Here is a 23,691-nt window from a genome sequence, read left to right as displayed (position 1 = left end):
TAATATTCATACAAATTTTATTCCAACCTGAAGCCTCACCTTGAAAACTCCATTGAAAAAATTCTAATTAAAGATCTTCAGCGTAAGAGAAAAACTAGGGTGCTTACAAATTCACTCAGTGTCAACAAAAAGCATGGAACTGGGAAGTAAGGGGCCCCTCCCAACATCTGCCCCATCAAAGCAGTCATCTACTGGACCCATTTAGCATCTGCATCCCCACACTGCCTCTTGGCTCCTGCAGTCTCATCCTCCACTGCAGCTTGGAGCCATCCTTGAAGCTGGAGTAAACGCTACATTAACAGAATATATGCTTTTAACTTGCAAACCCTTCACTTTGACACCCGACCTCCAACAGGAGCATAGAGCTCAAGTCGGTGAAGGGCCACCCTATACAGTATTCCACACCTCTCAGAGGTGTTTGTTTCCAGCAAGATTGAATTATAGCCCAGGTCTTACTGAACCCAATGGGCTTACTTCTGGGTAAAATAAATAAGGCTGTTTTCAAACACCTCTATTGTAAATGCTGCCATGTCAGACAAATGGTCCAAGAGTAGGAGAGAAGATGACCTAATGGGATTGGTCTGTGGAACTCCTTGCCACAGGATGTGGTGATGGCGTCTAGCCTGGACGCCTTGAAAAGGGGATTGGACAAGTTTCTGGAGGAAAAATCCATGATGGGTTACAAGCCATGATGTGTATGCACAACCTCCTGATTTTAGAAATGGGCGATGCCAGAATGCCAGATGCAAGGGTGGGCACCAGGATGAGGTCCCTTGTTATCTGGTGTGCTCCCTGGAGCATTTGGTGGGCCGCTGTGAGATATAGGAAGCTGGACTAGATGGGCCTATGGCCTGATCCAGTGGGGCTGTTCTTATGTTCAACTACAATTCCCAGGAAGCCTTGCAGGTCTCGTTATCTGGTGTGCTCCCTGGGGCATTTGGTGGGCCACTGTGAGATACAGGAAGCTGGACTAGATGGGCCTATGGCCTGATCCAGTGGGGCTGTTCTTATGATTCACAACCACAGCACAAGGTAGCAATGAAGAGCTACAAGACACAACCTCCTGCCTTGCAAAGGAGTTCTTGCACAGGGGTGTCAAACTCGTTTCATGTAGAGGGCTGAATAACGATCATGGTGCCTGCTGGTGCCACCTTGTTCATTTAGAGATGAAAGAGTCCAATTATCACACTGGCAGAGTCCAATTATAACAGGGACCAGATAAATTGCTTCTAGGGGCCACATTGTTGGACATGCCTGATCTAGCAAGTTTAGTGCCTCTTCACCCTGAACACCAATCCAATCCCATCACCTGCTGATGCCCGAGATTGAATCTGGGGTCTCCTGCATGCAAAACCTTTGTGGGTCACTTTCCTGGAAGTCTTCAGCTCCGAAGTTTACTATCAAGGCCAGCTGAGCAGTTATTTCTCAAATCGCTCCTCAGTATGGTTTGCCACACTGAGATACGATGAAGAGCAGCAGTGGATCAAAAGGCCATCTGGTCACGGGAAGTGGGTGCTTTGGAGGAAGGAGTGGAGGAACTTCAGGCAGAGAGGAGGGTGGATGTGTCTGAGAACCAGCTAGACCAAGCAGCTGTTTCCGGCACAACCGGCTCCCAAAGCAGCTCACAATCAAAATGCATACAATGGTGTAATTACATATAATAGGGATAAGTAGATGCAGGTATGACAGAAACTGCTGGTGGCTGGTAGCACAAAACATTGGCCAGGTTACAGACTTCTTCTGTGCAGAGAGAAAGGCAGAAGGAACTACACATGAACTTTGGGGTTGGCAGATACAGGAGTAGCCCATCCATCGGCAAAAGCAAGCCAGAGTGCTGGAACAACCATGTCGTATCTTGTCACAGTCCATACGAAGCAAATTGCTCCAGGGAACTCAAGCAAGTGAGACAAACTATGCACGGCCAGAAAAAGGAGCTGAGGATGAGTGGTCAAGCTAGGTTGGGGCTAATTTGCTCCAACATGGAAAACAGCAGTGAGAGGGGCCACCCATAGCAAACTTCTACGTTCCTATCACCTTGGAGGAAGTTCTAGCTACATTACAAATATGTATCCGTTTTGGCTTTCTCCAATGAATGAAGGGAATTATGGCCTGGTGAGGAATGTGGTTAATTCTGTGCTCTCCCCACCCCACAAACTACAGTTGCCGGGGAGAGACACTGCAACGTCAATGGCCACAGAATGGAGGGCTCTGCGGGTCAGCAGAGGTACCACTTCCAGGGGCCACTCTCTGGGCATTAGCTAGCCCAGCTCCTTCTATGGAGAAAAGAGCCTGACAGTTGGGCTGTCATCAGCTGCCATACTTAGCTCCACATATCCCTATTGCAGTTGTGTCTTTAACTGCAAGCTACAGCTTGGGGAGCCAGTTTTGGCTGAAAATGAAACACACAAAAGCAAGTATTTGAGATCAGTGAAAGGTTGATGTGCCCTGGGACACGAGCCCATGTCGTTCAGCATTCCTGAATAAGCACGAGGAAGATCCTCTTCCAATTCTTAGCCAAGGAACCTCAAGCAAAGGAACAAGCTTAGAGTCAGTGCATCTCCAGAGACCCCAAAGGTTGTGAAACACCTTTATTTAACATTCAGCCATTCCAACAAGGGGAAAAGACATTTGAACAAGGGCACCAACAAACAGCCAACAAGTAAGCAGCATGGAAGAAGTCGCATTTCTTAAGGTGGCATTTAGGGTGCCGTTCCAGCATTTAGGGTGGAACCGCAATGGGAGAACCAGGGCCACTGGGATGGCACATCCCCGCCAAGGTAACAGAACACGTCTTTCTCAACAGAGGCTCCTTCAGCTTGCAGAAAATCCAGAAGGCAGAGGCCATCTTTCAGTGGGAAGGGTGTGGGAGTGTCGCCAACTATAGCCTAATTGCTTCCCACACACAAGAGGATGGATCTGTCCTTTGTGGGGGTTGGGGAGGGCTGGGGAGAGGAGCAGATGGGGGTGGAAGGTCCATCATCGCAGGCCTCCCCCACGAAGCGCTAGGACCAAATGAAGCACAGAGCCACCCTGGATCTTGTAGTCAGCTGCAGTCTTCTCATCGTTCCTAGGGAAGGGGGAGACAAGCACAGGGAGTTAGGGGGCTCCAGCGGCAGGACTGCCGTCAACACATTCTAGGTGTTCAGTAACAGCGCATGTAAAATCAGGTCATGTTACTGCTGCCCATTTGAAGCGTGAGATTCTTGCGACACGCAACCGCTACAGAATTTATCCCCACAGCGCACTAGGGCAGCTCAGGCCTCTCAGGGGTCACAAGAATATGGTGCTTTTTCCACAATGCACTAGGAGACGGCAGCCCTTCCTGACGCACTCACATCTGTTTGCCACTATAGATGAGCCGCTGTTGTTGTGGTGGGATCCCTTCTTTCTCTTCCACCCGCTCCTTTATTCTTTCCACCTGGGGGGATGAGAAGGGGGAAAAATGAGGGCAAGTTAGAGTTCATCCAAAGCACTTTGTCGCTGCACCCTGTTCAACACAGCCAAGGCACATCAGACCACAGCTATTTTGCATCTGCAGATCTGTGGGCACCAAATTGTTGGGGGCTCAGAGGCTAAGTCCTGCACGGAGCTCCCCATGCCACCCCCATCCCAGAGTTGCATTAGGTGCTGCCACTGCCAAGGTTTCAGGGATCAGCCTAACTGAGCAGAACCTCTGATAGATGTGGGCTCTTTGTCAGTGCCCAGCCTGGCTGACCCTGCATAGCCCTGCTCAGATCACCCCTATGCATCTTTTAGAAAGGTAACTGCCCAGTGTTCATCATGGTTGGCCTGGCTGCCCTCATTCCCTCCGCAGAATGTGATGAAACCAGGGACACCAAGCTCAACGCTGGAGCAGGGTGGTGGTTCAGGTGCCCTGGGTGTCTCAGGAGGAAGCAAAGTGCCCCACTGGGCAGGGACAGCTTGCCATAAGACAGTGTGAGGGAAACATTCAAAGAGAAACAACCTGCCAGGCTGTTAGTGGTCAGTCCTGCCAAGGAGAACAACAGTGTCAGCTAACCAGGTGCCTGCACCACTGAAGGTACCTTGAGCTTGGAACAGAGGGAGGTACCCACAGGACTAGGCAGCAGTGCCTCACTCTAGGATGCAGGAAATATCCCATTTCCTGGGCTAGAATGGGGGAGCCAAAATACTGTCCTCCTTCTACAAATGCAGGTCATCTCCTGGGACTGCGCTTTAGAGAAAGGCAGGAAACCTGAGAAGCATCACCGCCATGCCCACCACGTTCACCCAAGGCTGGTACCTTGTCTGTGGGCTCTATGTCGATCTCGATTTCTTTTCCAGTGAGTGTCTGCAACGAGAGAGAGAGGACCTTAGCAGGAGCACACTTGATCTCCCCCCTGCATCTAGCACAGGATTGAGAGACTGACATGAAGTATGTATATGAGAGGCACAAGGTTATACGAGAGCTCGAGAGCTGGTGTAGTGCAGTAGCTAAGAGACTGAGCTCTGAATCCTGCGTTCCCTGGTTCAAATCTTGCCTCTGCCAAGATTTCTCACAAGATGGACTCAGGCAACCTGCTCCATCTCAGCCTCAGCTGTAATGTGAGTGACAATGGTGACTTGCCTTACAAGGTTGTTGTAAGGACAATATCAAGATACTACCTTCAAGGTCCTTTGCATGCTATACAAATTGCTCCTATTATGGAAGTTTAGCCATCCAGCTTATGCTAGAGATACAGACACTGAAAGCTGCCTTATTCTGAGTCGGCCACAGTTCCACAGAGACTAACCTTGTCTGTCTTGGGTGGCTGTCGACCTCCAGGGTCTCAGGACAGGGAGATTTCTCTACACCTGCTCCTTTACCTGGACAGAACCTGGGACTCTCTGCACTGAGTTAGGGTCCTACCTACACTGACCTCTCTGGCACAGCTGTAACCCTTCTCAGTACCATGACAAAATTTCAGCAGCACATCCCTCCAGGCCCCAGTATGTGCTGCCTTTTGAGAACAGCTTTAGTAGCAGGTAGACAAAGGAGGCACTGCCTGCAAACTGAGAGAAGGCTGCCTTTCCTCCCATCCTCCTATTCTGCCTCAGAATCTCAGTTCTTACATTCTCTACCTCCTGAAAAAATAAAATCAGAACTGGGTCCCTGGTTTCCTGCTCCCATCATTCTCCAAAGTGTGGGCTGGAGACAGCATCCTGCAACTTTCCAAGCCAGCCCTGGAGCCACCTTCCATTCTCAGCGCAGATGGGAAGTTGGGAACATTTCCCATTACAGGTCAGGACAGCAGGGAAACACTGGAAGTAGCTACTCCAGGGTTCCCCAGTGCTGGTGCTAATGCTTGACTTCAAGACCCATCAAGTCAACACCTGGGATGCACCTTCACTCAGGCTCAGGTGGCTAGCAAGGAATGGCAAAGGGGCACAGTTGGCAGGGGCAACTTGCTCTAATTTGCAGGAAGGGGATTCTGCAGGCGGTACTGCTGCTAATACCACCCCCGTCCTGGGCCCAATGCAGTGTCCTCCCCGCCCCAGCACCTACCCGTCCCACCCCTCCCCGACTCCCTCTTGCCTCCTGCAAGAGTGAATGAGTGGGGAGAGTAAGAACAGCCAAGACACTGTTTCTTCAGCTAGCATGTCATGGGTCTGTGGAACTCCTTGCCACAGGGTGTGGTGTGAGGTCTTGGGTGCTCCCTGAGGGGTCTGGGGTGCAGGAAGCTGGGCTATGTGGGCCTCCGACCTGACCCAGTGGGTTCTTCCTGTGTCATGGGTCTGTGGAACTCCCTGCCACCAGCTGTGGCGTGTTGTCTCAGAGGCCTCTGGTGGACTAGAGGGGCCCCCTGGGACCTGACCCAGCAGGGGGCTCTCCTGCTGCGAGGCAGCGAGTGTCTAGCAGGGGGAGAAAAGAGAGGGAGCCTGCTGTGCAGCTGCCAGTGATAAGGAGGGAGGGAGGCCAGGAGAGGCCCTGGGGGGCTCAGGCTGCCCTATATGGAGTGGGGGGCTGCTTGCCCCTTTCCCACAATGCCCCGCGGGAGGGGGGGAGGCCACCAGTCCCCCGCTTACCTTCACTTTGATCAGCATCGTGACCAGGCTCCTCAACCACTACACGCCCCGACCTCGGAAGTGATACAAGCCGGGCCAGGACTGACCCGCCTCCGCCTCCCTCCCCGCAGTGGCGCTTGGATATGACGTCACTTCCGGTTCTGGTTAAAACTGCCCCCCCCGCAATCTCCGCCCAAATTTCATTCACTTGGTTGTAACCGAAAAGGATACAAAGCTCTGGAAGGATTTAGAACCGGAAAAAGAAAAAGGATTAACTTTGTGGGCAGGGCCAATTCCTGCCTCATGTAACGGTTTCAACGGCCTTGTCCCCCCTCCTCGCAGTGCATTCTGGGAGTCGTAGCTGCTTCTGCCACAGTGAACCGCAGCTCGTAAGGCCGCTGTGAGAGGCTGCGGACTACATTTCCCGTGAGGCTTCGCGGTTCGCCTCAGCACGGGACGTTTTAAATTCATACCGCGAGACTTAAAAAACACCTGTCACCAAAGGTTAGTGGAAGGGACTGCGTTGAGTTACTTCTATTTTAGCGCTGTGGGAGCACCCTTAGCCGTTTGGACTTCGTTGCCCACAATGCCCTGCGACAGGCACCACCGACGACGATGACGTCACACGCGACCTGATTGGTTCACAAGGCTCGCCGACGATGGCATTGTAGCGCGCCTTATTCATGGGAGTTGTAGTCTTTTGTGCAACGTTTCCTACTCTGGGTGACAGAGGGTGGACTACACTTCCCAGGAGGCGCAGCGCTGAAGGGGGGGCGTTGAACTGCCTACTGCGAAAGGGAGGGCTGAGCAAGCCCCTGTGCTGTGGCAGCGCAGCTGGAGACCTGCAGTGGGGAGGGAGGCCAGGAGTGGGGTGTGGAAGGGCTGCCCTTCCCCCCACTAGCCTGGCACCAGCACCAGGTGATTCCAGCAGGGTCTCCGCCTGGACCTGGAGCCATCAGCTGTCCCCAGGCAGAACTGAGAGACTCCAGTGGCCTCCTCAGCAGTCCCCTGTGACCTTCCTGGGCTGGACCCAGCCCTTGGGCCACGGGCAGGCCAGGGGCTCTCGTGGTGGCATAGCTGGAGGGGGGGAAGCAGCCAGCCTGACATGGAGCCTCAGCGTGGTGGGCAAGCGGCCCCTCTGTTCGGAGCCATTCCGGGGGGGAGCAGAACGGAGCCGTATGGGGCTCCCTGCCAGGCTGGCTTCTTCGCACCCCCTCCAGCTATGCCACCATGCTCTGGTCAGCCACCACCAGATGGACACGGCTCCCATTCACACGGTGGTCCCACTGCGTGGAGAATCCTCAGTATGGGCTGTCACTGCTATTGCAGCAGGCAGCTCGGCCCCACTTCACTTGGAAACAGCGACTGCCCAGTTGGGGTCAAGACAACCACCTTCCCTTGAAGGAATATCTAAAGCTGTGACCGGGCGCTAAGGAGGAGGTCGAATATGAACCAGAATTGGGGACAGCCACTAAAATTGAGTGTCAGGAGAGTTAGGACAGACAAAAGAGAATATTTCTTTCCCCAGCATTTGAATGATCTGTGGAACTCCTTGCCACTGGATGTGGTGATGGCATCTGGCCTAGATGCCTTTTAAAGGGGATTGGACAGATTGATGGAGGAAAAGTCCATCACAGCTTACAAACCATGGTGGGTATCGGCAACCTCCTGGTTGTAGAGGTAGGCTACCTCAGAATGCCAAGTGCAAGGGATGGCACCAGGATGCAGATCTCCTGTTGTCTTGTGTGCTCCCTGAGGCATCTGGTGGATCACTGAGATACAGGAAGCTGGACTAGATGGGCCTTTGGCCTGATCCAGCAGGATTCTTATGTTCTTATGGCAGGAGCTGAGGAGGTCACAAAGGCAGAGCCAGGGAGCAAGGAAAGAGGAGGACTCTTGAGAAAGGCAAGTATAGGCAGTCAGGCCAATCTCCCTCTTCTTATGTGAAGTAAGAGGCAATTGCTCCCAATTAATGACAGTAGGGTGGGTGATAGTGGAGCAGTGTTATATGAGAACCAAAAGTCCATGTGAACCCAAAGGAAGTCCACACTGGAATGAGGAACAAAGACCTGGCCAAGTTGGAAGGCATGTTTAAGCTTTCCCCTTTGCTGTGGTAGATGGTCAGAGCTGTTGATGGAGATAGATAGCACAGCTCTATCGGAGGCTGCCTAAAGGACTGCATAATTTGTGAAAATCTTTAGAGACTGCACTGGAGGTCTTAGCAGGATCAGAGGTTACGGCAGGTCCAAAGTTTGTAGTCAGGTCTATGCAGAAGTAAGTTTCACTGTGTTCACTAGGGTTTACTCAAGGTAAGTGTGTATAAGATTGCTGTCCTAGTCTTTGTAATGGAGGTGAGCAGGTGCAAGTGGCAGGTGTAATGGTAAGTAAATAATTGACAAAGAATTGTCCATGGATCAGAGGTTCAGATGCTGTGAGAAGGTTAAAGTTCAGAAATGTGATGTGTTTTTTTCAGCACGGACTGAAGTGATCCAACTGCAAGAGTGCCAAAGGCTGGTGCAGGAGCAGAGGTCATGAGAGGCTGTTAGCAGGTGGTAATTGCTGGAAGCTACACCATTCCTGAACAGTAAGAACATTTACAATCAACTAACCAAGGGCCACCAAGTGGATTGTTACAAGACTAGGCTCCCTTAAATATTATTTTCTAGTAACACACCACAGCCAAAAGAGACTAAGGCTGCAATTCTAAACACACTTTCCTGAGAGTAAGCCCCACTGAACAAAATAGCACTTACTTCTGAGTAGACCTGGTTAGGATTGTGCCCTAAATAAAGAAAAGAAAACCAAGCATGTCCTTAACTCTCAGCCTCATTCAGTATAGTTATTCACCTAAAGGTTAAATTTACCTTCCCCTTCCCCTAGTTGTTAACTCAGGTCTTGTTCCATGTGTCCTTATCTTTGGAGGCAAGGTGGGCATTTGCTAGGAGCAGGGCCTTCACAGTGGTGGAGCCTTATTTGTGGAATGCCCTCTGCCCATGGAGATTCAGTTGACTCCTGCCCTATGCTTGTCAGAACCCAAATGGGGCCTCAGCTTATTTAGCCAGAGTTCTGCCATTTGGGGGACTCCATATGCTCTTTCAAAAAACACTGATCTGCTAGCTTTGGCATACCTGCCAGTTAGTTGATCAGGTATCAAGAGAGGCAGCAGAGACTAGACAGGGCTGGCACCTCTTGCATAGAGGTTTGATTCTCTGAGGCTCCAGAGAGATAAAGGTGGACAAGCACTGGTTCATTCCACTTTGGGAGTTGGCTTTGGTCCTGGCAGATACCCCCCAGTTTGCCAAGTGACCAACCTATTAACACCACAGATGGGACAAAGTCCAACAGCAGGCAGAAGAAGAGGAGGAGTTAGAATGGAAGAAAAAGGACTTACATACTCTTCCACTGAGAGCCCACCTTGAGGTTGGTGGGGTGATTCATCACTTCCACAGCAAGAGCTACTTTGGGTAATATCTGTGTTGTTGGCCAGTTCAGACAGATATACAGAGTCTCACTGACATATTTTTTTTTTTTGGTCTTTTGTTCTTTGTCTATCCTAAAATAAACTGCAGCTTTCTGGTAAGTTAGCATCCAGGTGTATTCCTTCCCACTGAGACAAATGCAGTCCAAGTGCCTCTAAGAGCACAGCGTCTGGCCCCTTCTGTATTGAGACAGGGAAGCCTGAAGGGAACGGGGTTAGCCCTCCCCCCTCAAGGTCTGTTTCTGTCACACTCCAGCTCTGCTAAATCCTGGCCTTTTCATTTCATAGGTTGGTGATGGCTGTAGTTGTGATAGAGGTACACAGTCTGGCTTTTCAGTAGTGAGTTTTGACTTTCTTGATGCTGGTTTTAATTTTATTGCTTTTATTTTTTTTGATACTTTGTTTTCTGTTTATTTTGGTAAGCCGTCTTGGGCTGCCTAAGGACAGGAAAGGCAGGAAAGAAATGTTTTAAAATGAATATAGTGACGAAAGTTTTCAGCCCTGGGCAGAATCGGACAGAATGGCCTTTCCAGAGTTCTTAGTGGGGCCCTTTCTCTCTCCTTGCAGGGGTCCAAGATGCCACACATTGACAATGACATCAAGCTAGACTTCAAAGATGTCCTCCTGAGACCCAAGCGGAGCACTCTCAAGTCCCGCAGTGAGGTGAGACATTGTTCCTACCCAGATCTGCCTCTTGGACTTCTCTTAACAGAAATATGGCTGAGAAATGATGAAGTAAACCAACTAGTAGAGCTCATGGCTTCCAGATAGGGTAGTTGGGAGTCCAACTGGCATTTGAAACCCTTTTTCTTACAGGCTAAACTTGGGAAAGGGCCGTAGGTGTGTGAGTGGCCCCTGCTTCGAGGCCCTGTTACAGAACATATTTACTCTGAAGTCCTGAGGACTAGTAACCTTCTTAAAAGGAAGCGAGCAGCCGAGGATGTTATGCTTTGACTGGGCTTTACCACTGAGAAGCAGAGCCCTGGCAGCATCAGTTGAGGTGCTTGAGCAAGAGAGAGCCTGTGAAACTGTGAACTAAGTTCAGGCTGCTGGACTGTTAAGCTACTCTGGCTGCAGCTGTCCAGGCTTCTAGGCAGGGGTCTTCCCCTGCCCTGCTACCAGCGACTGTACCTGCTGCAAGCAAATCACCTACTCAACTATTGATCTCTGGTTGCCCCAGCAGGGAAATGCTGCAGGACAACCGGTCTAAATCAGGTTGAACACTGAGAGACTTGAGTCTTCCAGCTCAATCCCTTCATTCTGTGATGGAAGTGATGGGGAGTGAGTGCCCATGATGTGTATGCGCAACCTCCTGATTTTAGAAATGGGCTATGTCAGAATGCCAGATGCAAGGGAGGGCACCAGGATGAGGTCTCTTGTTATCTGGTGTGCTCCCTGGGGCATTTGGTGGGCCACTGTGAGATACAGGAAGCTGGACTCGATGGGCCTATGGCCTGATCCAGTGGGGCTGTTCTTATGTTCTTATGCCTCCTCTGGGCCTCGCCACACTCATTCTCCTTTGTGCTGTGTTTTCCAGGTTGATCTCACAAGGTCCTTCCTATTCCGCAATTCAAAGCAGACCTACACTGGGATCCCCATCATTGCTGCCAACATGGACACGGTGGGCACCTTTGAGATGGCAAAGGTGCTTTGTAAGGTATGGCCATTGTCCAGGACTCTTGTGCCCATAAGGGCTTCTTGCCTCCACTGACACCATAAGCAGGGGGAACTGGTCTCATCCGCTCACAGCCACCTTTCAACTCGGTGACCCCTCAGAAATTTGAGTACCCTTATCACTGTCCTGTGACATTGCAAAGGGGCTGAGTGGAGGTGAAGTGTCAGCGTAAATGCAATCTTGCTGGCTGCTGGAGGTTGGCAGTCAGCCCCACTGACTCTGTTTCTGGTTTTTCTCCTGTCTCTCCAGTTCTCTCTCTTTACTGCCATCCACAAGCACTACAGTCTGGAAGAGTGGAGAGAGTTTGCAGCCCACAACCCAGACTGCCTCCAGGTGAGGAGTGGTTTAGAGCCATCACCTTTGTTCCAGCACAGCCAGCAGCTGCTCCACTTCCACCTGTTTCTTGGAGCAGTCCTTTCCTCTCATCCTCCCTCCTGCCTGTTCTAACATTTTATGCCTCTCCCCAGAGTGTGGCAGCCAGTTCGGGCACGGGTCCCTCAGACTTTGAGCTGCTGGAGCAGATCTTGGAGGCTGTGCCGGAGGTGCGCTACATCTGCTTGGACGTGGCTAACGGCTACTCTGAACACTTTGTCCAGTTCCTGAGGGATGTGCGCAAGCGGTTTCCTGACCACACCATCATGGTATAGCCACTCTTTCCCTGACCATGCCTCATAAACCCCCTCTCCTCAGCTGTTGTAGCTGTTCCTTTCCATGTTAACATTATCCCACTGTGAGGACCCCAGATCTTGTCTCTGTGCCCTACTGCAGAACTTCTCATCATTCCTTCTATCATCGTGAGCTTTCCTTATTACAATCTCCTTCCCCTCCATAGGCTGGGAACGTGGTGACTGGGGAGATGGTGGAAGAACTCATTCTATCAGGAGCTGACATAATCAAAGTGGGAATTGGACCAGGTGACTATAACAGCTGATCTAAATGATACAATTGCCATGCTACAAAAAACTTAGGTAAATTTAATCATGGATGAATTGAGGGGGGTTCCTGAGTAGGAAGGAAATCACATGTGCCAACTCAGGGGCATTTGGTGGGCCACAGTGAGATACAGGAAGCTGGACTAGATGGGCCTATGGCCTGATCCAGCAGGCATGTTCTTAGCTATACCATTTAAAATACAATGTGGATGATCACCGCACCACAAGGAAATCATATCATGTGCACTAGCTCTAAGATGGGTGTACGTCACAGGTGGGGATAGATAAATCTTAAGGTCACAGCAGGTTGACTGGAGTCCAGTCATGTTTACATTAAAATGATTGGTGTCTGTTTGGTCTGAGGGAATTGTCTATCTTTGTGCTTGGGTAAGGGTGGAAGACAGTGACTGGGAGTCTTGGAGAAAGTGACATCTTTCAAGGGTGGAACATGAACCACTTAAGGTGGGGGAATGGGGCACTTAGACATCCACCTTGCTAAGTGCAAGCTGTCTGATCAGTCTTGACTCATTCCAGGTTCAGTTTGTACCACGCGGAAGAAGACGGGGGTGGGCTACCCCCAGCTCAGTGCTGTCATGGAGTGTGCCGATGCTGCCCACGGCCTTAATGGGCATATCATCTCGGTGAGAAACCCGCTCATTCTGGGAGCAGTCTGGGGGCTAGTAGGCTCCAGAAGGGGATGCTTGGAGCCAGACAGCCTAGTGGAGCCTGATCATCTTAACTAAAAGGGATCGCTTTAGAATGAACAGGTTGGAAGTCAGGTTCCAATACCTTCCTGCCAAAACTAGTTTCAGGTCTTTAGAGGGAACTGCTGACGTTTCCAGTATTAGAACTGGGTCTAGGATTGTAGAAAGGATGCAGCCCCAGGTGTGCAATCTTTTGAGATCAGATTTTTCCTGGCTTGAGGGTTAGAAGCTTGCACAGCCCTTAGTTGTCCATTAACTGTCCATCTAAGAACGTGGTAGTACCACTTCTGGCCATTAACGATACCAGCAGGGATTTTAGGTTGCAGCTTTAGAAAATTAAAGTGGAAAGCTGTGATGGTCCTTCTATCTTCTCTCTTCTCCAGGACGGAGGCTGCAGCTGCCCAGGGGATGTGGCCAAGGCCTTTGGTAAAATTCCCTTGTTCCCAGTTTCTCCTGACATTTAGTCAGAGTGGAGGAGGCAGAAACTGGACTCGGTCTCAGTGTTTCCTCCTCCTTGGTGGGGGCCACTTATCCCTCTGTTTCCATACCATTTAAATTCCCTTCTGGATACAGGTGCAGGCGCAGACTTTGTCATGCTTGGGGGGATGCTGGCTGGACACACGGAATCCGGTGGAGAGCTCATTGAGAAGGGGGGCAAGAAATACAGGCTCTTCTATGGCATGAGTTCCGAGGTGGCCATGAAGAAGTATGCTGGAGGGGTGGCTGAGTACAGGTATGGTGGCAGAAAAGGGTTAACGCAGCCTCATCCCCCTTTCCTAGTTGTATGATGAGTGACAGATTTGGCCAGTGCCAAAGTGATGTCACAAACTGTTGCAAGTCTTCAGTAAATTGGCTTTAGAAGGGAAATGATAAATATCTGTTTGGGTGAGGAACAAACCCAGCTGAGGGGCATCAAGTGTAGCTGACAGAAAGCAGGAAAGGCAAAGGGTCTGTGAGGCCAGTAGCAAGGGAGGCAGAGAAATAGTGTGGGCTTGCACCTGCAATTCACAGTGCTTTCAAAGTCCCACCCATCCTGTGCTGCCCATCCCCAGCCCTTGTGGCACTCTTGTGCAGTATGGCCATTCTTTCCCTAAGGCAGACCTCAAAGACTTAAATGCAAGAGGTGCTACTTTAAGGAGAGATGGGCATGCAAGCTTTGTTCCAGGAGCAGGGCCCAGTGACTCTAATGCTGAAACAGGCTAGTGGGGGGCTTGCTGTGGAAATATTAGAAATGGAGAAGGAATAAGACTGGAGGGAGAAAAGATCACTGGCTTCTGTAACGGAGGGATGGGGAGGCTTCTATAGGATCTATTTTCTTGGAGTTTGGGGTAAATTGCAGTGGAACATCACTCTGTGGCAGCTGTGGGGAGGGGAGAGGCCACTGAGGCTCAGAGATATACAACTGGCCCGTGACCAGGCAAGGAGATATATGAAGGACTGCAACCATTTTGTGGCTGATGGTTTCAAACCAGGTGCTGGAACCCTTTGGTGCTGCAGCTGGACATGCAGGATAGCCTGAAGACAGCGGGATTGTTCTGATCTCTGCCTCTCCCCTGCAGGGCCTCTGAAGGAAAAGTGGTAGAAGTGCCTTTCAAGGGAGACGTGGAGCACACCTTGAGGGACATTCTGGGGGGCATCCGTTCCACCTGCACTTATGTCGGGGCTGCCAAGTTGAAGGAGCTCAGCCGCAGAACCACATTTATCCGAGTCACCCAGCAAGTCAACCCTCTCTTTGGGGAAATGGACTAACCCTGACCCCAACCCCCACCCTTTCCCAAGCAGCTACATCTCCTTGGTACCCCCAACCCACCTACTTGTACAGTTTGAGGTAGGGGAACCAGCCCCACAAGATGGCACAGCCACTTAGGGTGACTGACCAGAAGCCCTGCAGAGGACGCCACCCTTTCCTGGCAGTGACCAGACAAGCTTCCCATGTTGGACAAGGGGCCCCTCCTCAACCCTTTCATTCCATGGAGAGGCCCACTGGCCTTGGTTTATTCCAGGGGAGCCTTATTCCCCACTTCTTGATTTGTAGGAGAAAAAGGTGCATGTGTGTGTAGCAATCTTACTTACCTAATGACAGTATCCATTTCCATACTGCATGACTCCGTGAGACCTTCTCAAGAAGGAAGCAGGGTCAAGAATTCAGACATGGAGCAGTTCCCCACAATCTTCCATTCCTCCCCCACCCCCAAAAAAGCAGACTGCAGATGACAACTGAGAAATGAAACTTTGTACAGTGTTTATTGACTCCAGAATAAAGCTCTGAAGCGCCACGCATGGCACTTGTGTCTTAGTGACAGTAATGGAGACTGAAGAAGCAGCACCCGGGGGGGGGGGGGGAGACAAATATGCAAACATGTGACTGTCAGGAAGTAGCCTTTGTTGGTGGGGGGTGGAAACATTCGCTCACTGGCTGCTGCCGTTCTGCAGGAGCTCCTGGAAGGTGGGGATGAGGGTGTTGTGGTGGGTGCACTGGTACTCGCCCTGTAGGAATACAGGCAGGTGGTCAAAGCTGCTTGTCACTCCAGCCCCAGGTCCACCTCCAGTCAGGTTCAATCCCCTCTGTCATGGCCAGGGGTCGAAGCTTAGTTATACCTCAGCTGCCACCAGCCCAGGCTTTCCCAAAAGGCTCCCTGGACAGAGTCCTTTCAGGTCTTTCCTAAGATCTTTTAATAAAACCTATGAAGAAAGGGAAGTTATCACCCCCAATAATTCCCAAACAAGTAAAAGACTGACAAATAAGAATATAAAGAAAGAGGAAAATAAAACACTAAACTCCCAATTACCACAACTAAATGGGCAGAATAAAATTACCTTTGCAAAGTAAAACACATTTAAAACATGTACACATCAAGTGGTTGTAAAATACAATACAATCACAAAAAGATTTATACAATGAGTGGTAAGACAAGCTTAATCTCCAAATTAAGACCCTATAATTCCCCAACTGGTGAGTTCTTTCACACATTAACTCACCAGCAGAACACTTTCTGGATCCTTCACTCCCACTATCCAGAATAGCAAGACAAAGAATACTAAATTCCTGAGCACTTATCTTCCAGCTGAAACCTGTTCTTCCTAATTGGATGCTAATTCCCTACCATTTCTTCTTTGTTTAAAGTCAACTTTTCCATGAAAGAAACACACAAAAGCCCCCAAGGAAATGAAGGGGAACACACACAACTTTCACCACACCCTCTGCTGATATGTAGGACATTCCTTCTTGATGGAAGGAGAGGGGCTGTATTTCCATTTTATTCTGTCACTCTCCTCCCCCTTGGAGTTTTTTAGGCTTTCCATTACAGTCCCACAACCACTCCTTCAATTTTTTTTCCAAAGTTCTTGGCTGCCTTCAGCAGTACCTCAACCCACTCTCCCCCCTTATCTGTTTGGACTTCTTCCTCAAGTACTTCACCCCCAGGGCTCCACACGGATACCAGCCTCACCTTTCTGAAAGGAGAGTTGCCACTCTCACTGCTGGAGTCCATCACAATGTCCCCAGATTCACCTGTAAGGGGAACCGAGAATTGTGGGTGCTTGTCTCTGGAATATGACCCTCCCCTTCCTCTCTTATAGTTGGGGGGGGGGGCTGGGAAGATGCTGTGCTCCCTGATGGCACAGTTTTGGGGGCAGCGACGATCCCTGCCCCTGCCTGATTCTTCTCCCCTGACCTGTAGCCCTTTGAACATGTCTGGAGGGTGTCCTGAGGCCTGGGCCTTAGAACATCACTTCTGGTTTTTCAGGAAAACCCAGAAGTGACATCTAAGGCTTTTAGAAGGCCTTTTGAGACTGTGTGTGGCCTCCCTGAACCTCAAGACACCCTCTGGACACGACAGGAACACAGCTCCAGAGGGCTAGAGGTCAGGGGTTGCCCTGGAAGGTGTGCCCTGGGGCAGCACTCTGTCCAGCTATGCCACTGCTCAAGGATGTGTCTCTCTCAGGTGCATGCTCTGTTAGATCACAAGTGAGCTGGAGGTATTTGGCATTTCATAACTGGTGTCCAGTGAAGTCACAGCTTAGGGGTGGGAGGGCTTCAGGCCATATTTCACACCTCTAACAAGTATTACAAGTTGAGTATCTCTTATCTGGACTGCTTGGGACAGGAAAGTATCAATTTTGAAACAACTGCATAAATCTGAGAAATGCTTCCTGTTGTTCTTGTCACTGCTACCTATATGGGTGTCTGCTGGACTCTGACATTTCTTAACAACGTCTGTACACACACACACACACACACACACACACACTACAGAGCAGAGAATAGAACTTGTGTTCATTCCCACACACAGTGCAGGAACAAGACCTTCTAGTGTTCACATGACAGAAAGTTAAAAGTCTCGGACAAAAATGTCTGGATTTTAGAAGAGTCTGGATTTCAGATGTCCAGATAAGGGGTAATCTACCTGTATTCCTAAGCCCACTGACCGCATGACTCCAATCTCTGCTCTGGCCCTTGCTCCATTGTTGGCTTCAGAATTCACCTCTAGACTGTCCTTCCCAAAGCCCCCTGCCTTGTCACCCCTTCCTCCTCATTCGTGAAGAGAAAAAACAGGTGATTTTGAACAACAGGGAGCACTGACAGAGGAGAGAAACTGGTCAACAACAGGGAAAGGAATGGCAGAGAGAGCCTGCTAGTCAGTGGTTTTCACATCCATCCCAGAAATGGCTCACTGTCAGAATCCTGAGTACTAGTCCTTCCCCTTTTACTCAAGTTTATTGCAAACCCAAATGTCTGAAGAAGAGTGAGAGCAGGAATCATTGGCCAAAATTGCCTAACGGATTCAGTGTTCAGAATTACATGCACAGGTTCATCTATGACAGGCAACGGAGAGAATCAACACTACCTACCCATTTCTTGGATGCCTGGCAGGTGGAGGCCTGAATGGTTTCCTTGGAAATTCCTGAAGGTGGGAAAAGACAGCACAGTGAGTGGCCTTGGAGCAGTAGGAAGGTGGGAAATAGGGAAAAAGACTTACTCTTCCTGGGAAGAGGGAGAGCAGCTCCTCCATCTTCTACCCCTGCCTGGGTTTGACTGTTGGTTACTGGGCTCAGATGTTCTAAGTACCCCTTCCTCCTCACTCTGGCACTGGGGATTTGAGTGTCCGGGAGAGGGCGTGCCTGCAGGAGAATCTGGAAACAGAAAACAGGGTTGTGGAGGGTGACGGAGGGGTACGAGAGAAATCACAGGTGGCAGCCCTCAATACTTACCTATGGCCTGGTAGCCCATGTCTATGAGGTATCGAGAGAGGATGTCAGGGTCTGGGGAGGACTGATTGGGTCCATAGATGCTGGCAGCTTCCAACAACTGGAGATGGAAGGCACAGTTAGGGCCAAGATTTTCATACTTACAGAGCAAAGCTTCCCAAGTCAACAACCTTTGGGCCTCAGGCAGACTTCACAAGGTGCTGAATCTACACATTTAAAACATTTCTAGACTGTTCTAGGACTGACGATCAGCCTAAAGAAAACACATGTCATGGTTCAGGATGTGGACTCACCTCCCTGCATTACAATCTCTGTGCATGAACTGGAGATTGTCCATGACTTTGTGTACCTTGGCTCAACGATCTCCGACACTCTTCCTCTTGATACCAAACTAAACAAACGCGTCGGTAAAGCAGCTACCACGTTTTCCAGACTCACAAAGAGAGTCTGGTCCAACAAGAAGCTGACAGAACATACCAAGATCCAGGTCTACAGAGCTTGCGTCCTGAGTACACTTCTGTACTGCAGTGAGTCATGGACTCTCCGCTCACAACAGGAGAGGAAACTGAGCGCTTTCCACATGCGCTGCCTCCGACGCATTCTCGGCATCACCTGGCAGGACAAAGTTCCTAACAACACAGTCCTGGAACGTGCTGGAATCCCTAGCATGTATGCACTGCTGAAACAGAGACGCCTGCGTTGGCTCGGTCATGTTGTGAGAATGGATGATGGCCGGATCCCAAAGGATCTCCTCTATGGAGAACTCGTGCAAGGAAAGCGCCCTACAGGTAGACCACAGCTGCAATACAAGGACATCTGGAAGAGGGATCTGAAGGCCTTAGGAATGGACCTCAACAAGTGGGAAACCCTGGCCTCTGAGCAGCCCGCTTGGAGGCAGGCTGTGCAGCATGGCCTTTCCCAGTTTGAAGAGATACTTGGCCAACAGTCTGAGGCAAAGAGGCAAAGAAGGAAGGCCCATAGCCAGGGAGACAGACCAGGGACAGACTGCACTTGCTCCTGGTGTGGAAGGGATTGTCACTCCCGGATTGGCCTTTTCAGCCACACTAGATGCTGTGCCAGAACCACCTTTCAGAGAGCGATACCAGAGTCTTTCAAGACTGAAGGTTGCCAATATATATAAAGACTGTTCTTCAATCAACAATAAAACTAAAAAACAGAACAAGTGGGAAAACATCTCATGAAATCTTTACAACAGGAAAAAGAAAGTTTAGCTGTCAAAAAGACCTGGAAAAACAAGCAGGCCTTGGGAGGCCCCAGCAGAGCCTTTCAACAGTTCTGGGCTACTTTCTTTTCCTAAACAATCAAAGGGTAGTGCTTTGATTGGATCGGACAATTCCTTGGACAACAATTAAGACCAATGAGTGCCCAACTGACCAGGGTCCCTCAGTAGGCACAAGGGGCAAATGTCTCTGCGGCAACTCTCACCTGTACGCATCCGAATAATGCTCTCATCTAGTTCAGAGCATTTGGAACTCTACTCTGGCTGATGAAGGTGTCCTCGCTCTCTCTAGAACAGCTATTTTCAACCTTTTTCATCTCATGGCACACTGACTGGGCACTAAAACTGTCAAGGCACACCATCGGTTTTTTGACAATCGACAAGGCACGCTACACTGATAGCAGAGGCTCACATCCCCCAGTGGCCCTACTAACAAATGACCCTCCCCCAAACTACCATGGCGCACCTGCGGACCATCCACGGCAGAACAGTGTGCCACGGCACAGTGTTTGAAAATGGCTGTGCTAGAAGCAACAGAAAAGGAAAGATGCTCCAGCCAAAAACACGGGCAGAGAAGTCTTTGCATGCAGGAACTACAGGGAAGTCTAGATCCAAAGATTTTCCAACCCACCTCTGGATTCTCAGATCCAAGAAGAAGAGAGCAAGGATAGCACATCAAAATCTGGAGCTGCCTTATGCCAAGTCAGACCACTGAGGCAGTTTGCCCAAAACTGCCTACTCCAACTGGCAGCATCTCTCAAGGCAGGGGTCTCTGCCAGCCGGCCATCCACCTCAGATTTGACTTAATTGGAGATGCCAGCAACTGGGGGCCTGCTGCATATGAAGTACATGCTGTACCAGTGAGTTGGGGGGTCCACTCCAGAAGGCAATGGGACACACAGTTAGGTCCAAGATTATACTCTTAGGATATGTCTTTTGACCTAGAAAGAGGTATGCCTATTACCTCCTGGAAGCAAGGTTCAGGAAGAGTGCTCTCCAGCTCCCAAAGGTAATCGCAGAACAGTTCTTCCACCACGTGCACAAAGGTTGCCCCATAATCTGTTTCCAGGTGCTCCTGAGAAGTGGACAAGATGAATGGTATGAGCCAATAAATCCTAACAACCCAGCAAACCCTGCACTGTTTCTAACATTTAAACATAAACACCCAGTTTCATAGCATTACTCCCTGCCCACTTCATCAAGGCAGCTATTCCCCACCCCATGCTGCATAGGTCAAACACAGCCCAGTCTGGCATCTTCTCAAAATACTTCTTCTCCCAGCTTACTTTCCAGTACTAGCTCACCTGCACATACTTCTCCCGGCGCCTGCAGTCACTCAGCAATCCCAACACGAGGTCCCGGAAGTTCTCCTGTGCTGCCTGCACCAGTTTTAAGTCCTGAGCCGTCTACAGTGAAAAGATGAAGGAGGGTGGCGATTGTGGAAGGAACCTTGTGGTGAGGTCCTTGCAGTAATCAGAAAAACGGTGGAGAGGATGCATGGGTAGGAGGAATTCCTGAGACATTTCCAAGCAGCGCATGTACTCACAGCATTGGGGTGCGGTTGAGGCTCGTTCTCCGGAAAGTACGTATCTACGGCATCGTAGATTTTCCCGTCTGGCAGCTCCTCCTGAAGCATAGTCATGATCACCTGATGAAAGGAAAGACCAAGGGATTTTCCCATGTAAGGTGGCCCCACCAGTGGTGACCTGTGAGCAGGAAAGGGGGTGCAGAGCACAGTCAAACACTTGGTTGCGCTACTGAGAAACAACCATGTTTTGGGGGTGAAATGCCATATTGAGAATGCTGGGTCAGGCCAAAGGGCCCTCTGATACAGCTTCCTGCAGCTCACAGTGGCCCACCAGAGCAGCCCCTATTTGCCCGCAGCAGCAAAACCAGGAAGAGTCTCATAGTCCCTTAAAGTCAGACTCATGTGGTACAGCCTCAGTTTCCGAGGACATGAAATGGGCCCATCTCATGCGAAGGTGCGCAGGACGGGCAGGGTCAGGCGGTCTTACCTTGGCCTGCAGCCCCAGGCGCAGCTTGGCCAGGTGTCGGTAGTGCACCAGGCCAGGGGCGGCTTCCCACACCGCGTCCAGCAGCGCCAGCACTTGAGGGAAGCTGTGGACCTGGCGCTCCTGGACCGCGTGCCAGGCTGCAGCTGTCACCAGCCGCAGGGCGATGCAGGGGTCAGGGGGCGCCAGCCCTTCCTCCTCTCCTCTGTCCGCCATGGCGCTCCGCTGCCTGGGAGGGTACAGAAGCCTGCTCAGGGCTGCCCACTCTGGTCAAGGATGACCGTGGGGAGGGTCACCCCCAGCATGACTACCGAGCCACGGAAGAGACACCAGGGCTGCTTCCAGTGAGGCCGAGCCACCTCCTGCCCAGGCTGTGCTTCCCAGGCTCCGCCCCCGCAGTCCCTCCGCCCTGGCTACGCCCACCCCCTTTGGCTCCACCCAACCCACTTTGTCAGGCTCTGCCCACAAGGCTCCACCCCTGATCCAACCTCCTTTGCCAGGCCCCGCCCACACACTCCCTTGGCCCGCCCCCTTAGGCTCCACCCACTTCTATGCCAGGCCCCGCTTCCACAACTTCAGCCCCCTTAGACCAGCCCTGATCCAACCTCCTTTGCCAGGCCCCGCCCACACTCCCTTCGCCCCGCCCCTTAGGCTCCACCCACGGACCCAATCGACTTGACCAGGCCCGGCCCCCGCAGTCCCTCTACCCGTTATCCACCCCTTTCCCACCCACTCTGACAGGCCACGCCCACCAACCGTCCTCAGGCCACGCCTCCGCTTCCAACGGTCACCCGTTGCTACTGGCAACCGCCACCCCTTTTCATGGCCTTCCCCGCTTTGCCCTCTCGGCTCCTGAGGGAGGCGCACCTCCGGCTCTCCAGCAGCCTCTTCCCGCCCCAGGCCCGACCCGACCCGACCCGACCCGGCCGCTTCACCTCCGCGCGGGGTTATTTTCGGCGACGCTTCCGCCGCGTCGCCATGGAGACGCGGCTCGGGGCGTGTCGTCACTTCCGGCTTCATCTGGCTGCAGGTGTCACAGCGACACCTGGTGGCGGGTCTGAGAGCCGCAGCCTGGGAAGGCGCAGCTTTCAATCGGTCATCAGCCTCAGTCAGGGCAGCAGGAGGGGAAGAGTGAGCCGCTCCCAGAATGCTCTCTGCCCCGGCCAAGAGAACCAGCACCGTCCCCACAGTGAGAGCAGGGGCGGGAGGCCGGCAGGGCCTGTCCCCGGTCCGGTCCCCACACGGGGCTTCCAGACGGGCCTGGGGGTCCTGCTGCCTCCTCCGCCCCACTGGGCCAGCACCCCTTGCCGAGGACCCTCCTCCCGTCCCACGCTGGCCCTGGCCACGCAGAAGCCTTCGGGGCCCTCAAACTCTCAGCCCTTCAGAAGCTGTGGACGCCTGAGCCGCCTGCGGAAGGGGCCGCTCCGTCCCTCGGCTGGCACCAGTGGCGTAGGCCTCTCCTCGTCTGCAGGCTCCGGCCTGGCTGCACCCCGCCAAGAAAAGGCACCAGGCTCCCTCCGCCAGTGGCTGTTTGGCCCCCCCTCACCGGCCCTCCTCAGGGGACACTCCAGCTGGGCACTGGAGCAGGAACTGCTCCCACCTCTCCCAACACCCTTCTCCTCTTGGGCGGCACTCAGAGTGTGGACGGCCCTGAGCGCATCACTCAATACATGCTCAGCCGCAGCCTGCCTTGACTTCACTTGTCACATGGTAGGATGCGAGCAGAAATACGTATTATATTTAGTGTGTGGAATAAACAGTGTGTGTGCTTGGTCATGTTGTGAGAATGGATGATCGCCACATCCCAAAGGATCTCCTCTATGGAGAACTCGTGCAAGGAAAGCGCCCTACAGGTAGACCACAGCTGCGATACAAGGACATCTGCAAGAGGGATCTGAAGGCCTTAGGAGTGGACCTCAACAAGTGGGAAACCCTGGCCTCTGAGCGGCCCGCTTGGAGGCAGGCTGTGCAACATGGCCTTTCCCAGTTTGAAGAGACACTTGGCCAACAGTCTGAGGCTAAGAGGCAAAGAAGGAAGGCCCATAGCAAGGGAGACAGACCAGGGACACACTACACTTGCTCCTAGTGTGGAAGGGATTGTCACTCCCGAATCGGCCATTTCAACCACACTAGACGCTGTGCCAGAACCACCATCGAGAGCGTGATACCATAGTCTTCCGAGACTTAAGGTTGCCAACAACATGGAATAAACAGCCATTTCTGTTTGCTACCGGGGGTTGGCCAAGAGCACAGACGGCTCCAGCTAGGAGATCAGATGGATTCCTGGGGAATAAATGCATTGCTGCCAAGAGCGATGATGTGTCCAACTTCTGTGGCCAGAGTCAGCCTCTCTCCCAAAGCTGGCTGTTGGGGGATATGTGGCATTGAATAAGGTTGCAATCCTAGCCCTGCATTCCTGAGAGTAAGCCCCACTGAACA

At 51.6% G+C, this 23,691-nt stretch overlaps 3 protein-coding genes across 12 annotated transcripts; 1 reads left to right on the top strand and 2 right to left on the bottom strand.

The window, feature by feature from the left end:
* Positions 1 to 2,573: 2,573 nt before the first annotated feature.
* NEDD8 (NEDD8 ubiquitin like modifier) lies at positions 2,574 to 6,155 on the bottom strand. Its single transcript, XM_066627613.1, has 4 exons — positions 6,025 to 6,155; positions 4,262 to 4,309; positions 3,336 to 3,418; positions 2,574 to 3,067 (listed from the first exon to the last, which is right to left on the bottom strand). The coding sequence occupies exons 1-4, from the start codon at positions 6,040 to 6,042 to the stop codon at positions 2,977 to 2,979; spliced, it is 240 nt and encodes a 79-aa protein (XP_066483710.1). The 5' UTR covers positions 6,043 to 6,155; the 3' UTR covers positions 2,574 to 2,976.
* Positions 6,156 to 7,264: 1,109 nt separating this feature from the next.
* Positions 7,265 to 15,068, top strand: GMPR2 (guanosine monophosphate reductase 2). Its single transcript, XM_066628016.1, has 10 exons — positions 7,265 to 8,587; positions 10,049 to 10,144; positions 11,019 to 11,138; positions 11,406 to 11,489; positions 11,624 to 11,797; positions 11,989 to 12,070; positions 12,623 to 12,729; positions 13,176 to 13,218; positions 13,366 to 13,525; positions 14,352 to 15,068. Exons 2-10 carry the CDS (start codon positions 10,058 to 10,060, stop codon positions 14,539 to 14,541), a joined length of 1,047 nt encoding a protein of 348 aa, XP_066484113.1. The 5' UTR covers positions 7,265 to 8,587; positions 10,049 to 10,057; the 3' UTR covers positions 14,542 to 15,068.
* Positions 15,018 to 22,164, bottom strand: TINF2 (TERF1 interacting nuclear factor 2). 10 transcript variants are annotated; one of them, XM_066628008.1, is made up of 11 exons: positions 22,120 to 22,164; positions 21,256 to 21,481; positions 20,787 to 20,888; positions 20,545 to 20,646; positions 20,205 to 20,315; positions 18,004 to 18,100; positions 17,772 to 17,925; positions 17,644 to 17,696; positions 16,242 to 16,303; positions 15,391 to 15,474; positions 15,018 to 15,279 (listed from the first exon to the last, which is right to left on the bottom strand). In XM_066628008.1, the coding sequence occupies exons 2-11, from the start codon at positions 21,466 to 21,468 to the stop codon at positions 15,202 to 15,204; spliced, it is 1,056 nt and encodes a 351-aa protein (XP_066484105.1). In that variant the 5' UTR covers positions 21,469 to 21,481; positions 22,120 to 22,164; the 3' UTR covers positions 15,018 to 15,201. The 10 variants fall into 10 exon arrangements, 9 of the variants coding, with proteins under 9 accessions (XP_066484105.1, XP_066484103.1, XP_066484104.1 ...); XM_066628006.1 differs by lacking the exon at positions 22,120 to 22,164 and adding an exon at positions 22,009 to 22,091; XM_066628007.1 differs by lacking the exon at positions 22,120 to 22,164 and adding an exon at positions 21,564 to 21,661.
* Positions 22,165 to 23,691: the final 1,527 nt, after the last annotated feature.

The sequence above is a fragment of the Tiliqua scincoides genome, chromosome 5, assembly GCF_035046505.1.
Source record: "Tiliqua scincoides isolate rTilSci1 chromosome 5, rTilSci1.hap2, whole genome shotgun sequence".
Lineage (NCBI taxonomy): Eukaryota > Metazoa > Chordata > Lepidosauria > Squamata > Scincidae > Tiliqua > Tiliqua scincoides.
The sequence above is the reverse complement of the archived record's forward strand: the minus strand, read 5'-3'. Positions and strand labels throughout refer to the sequence as shown.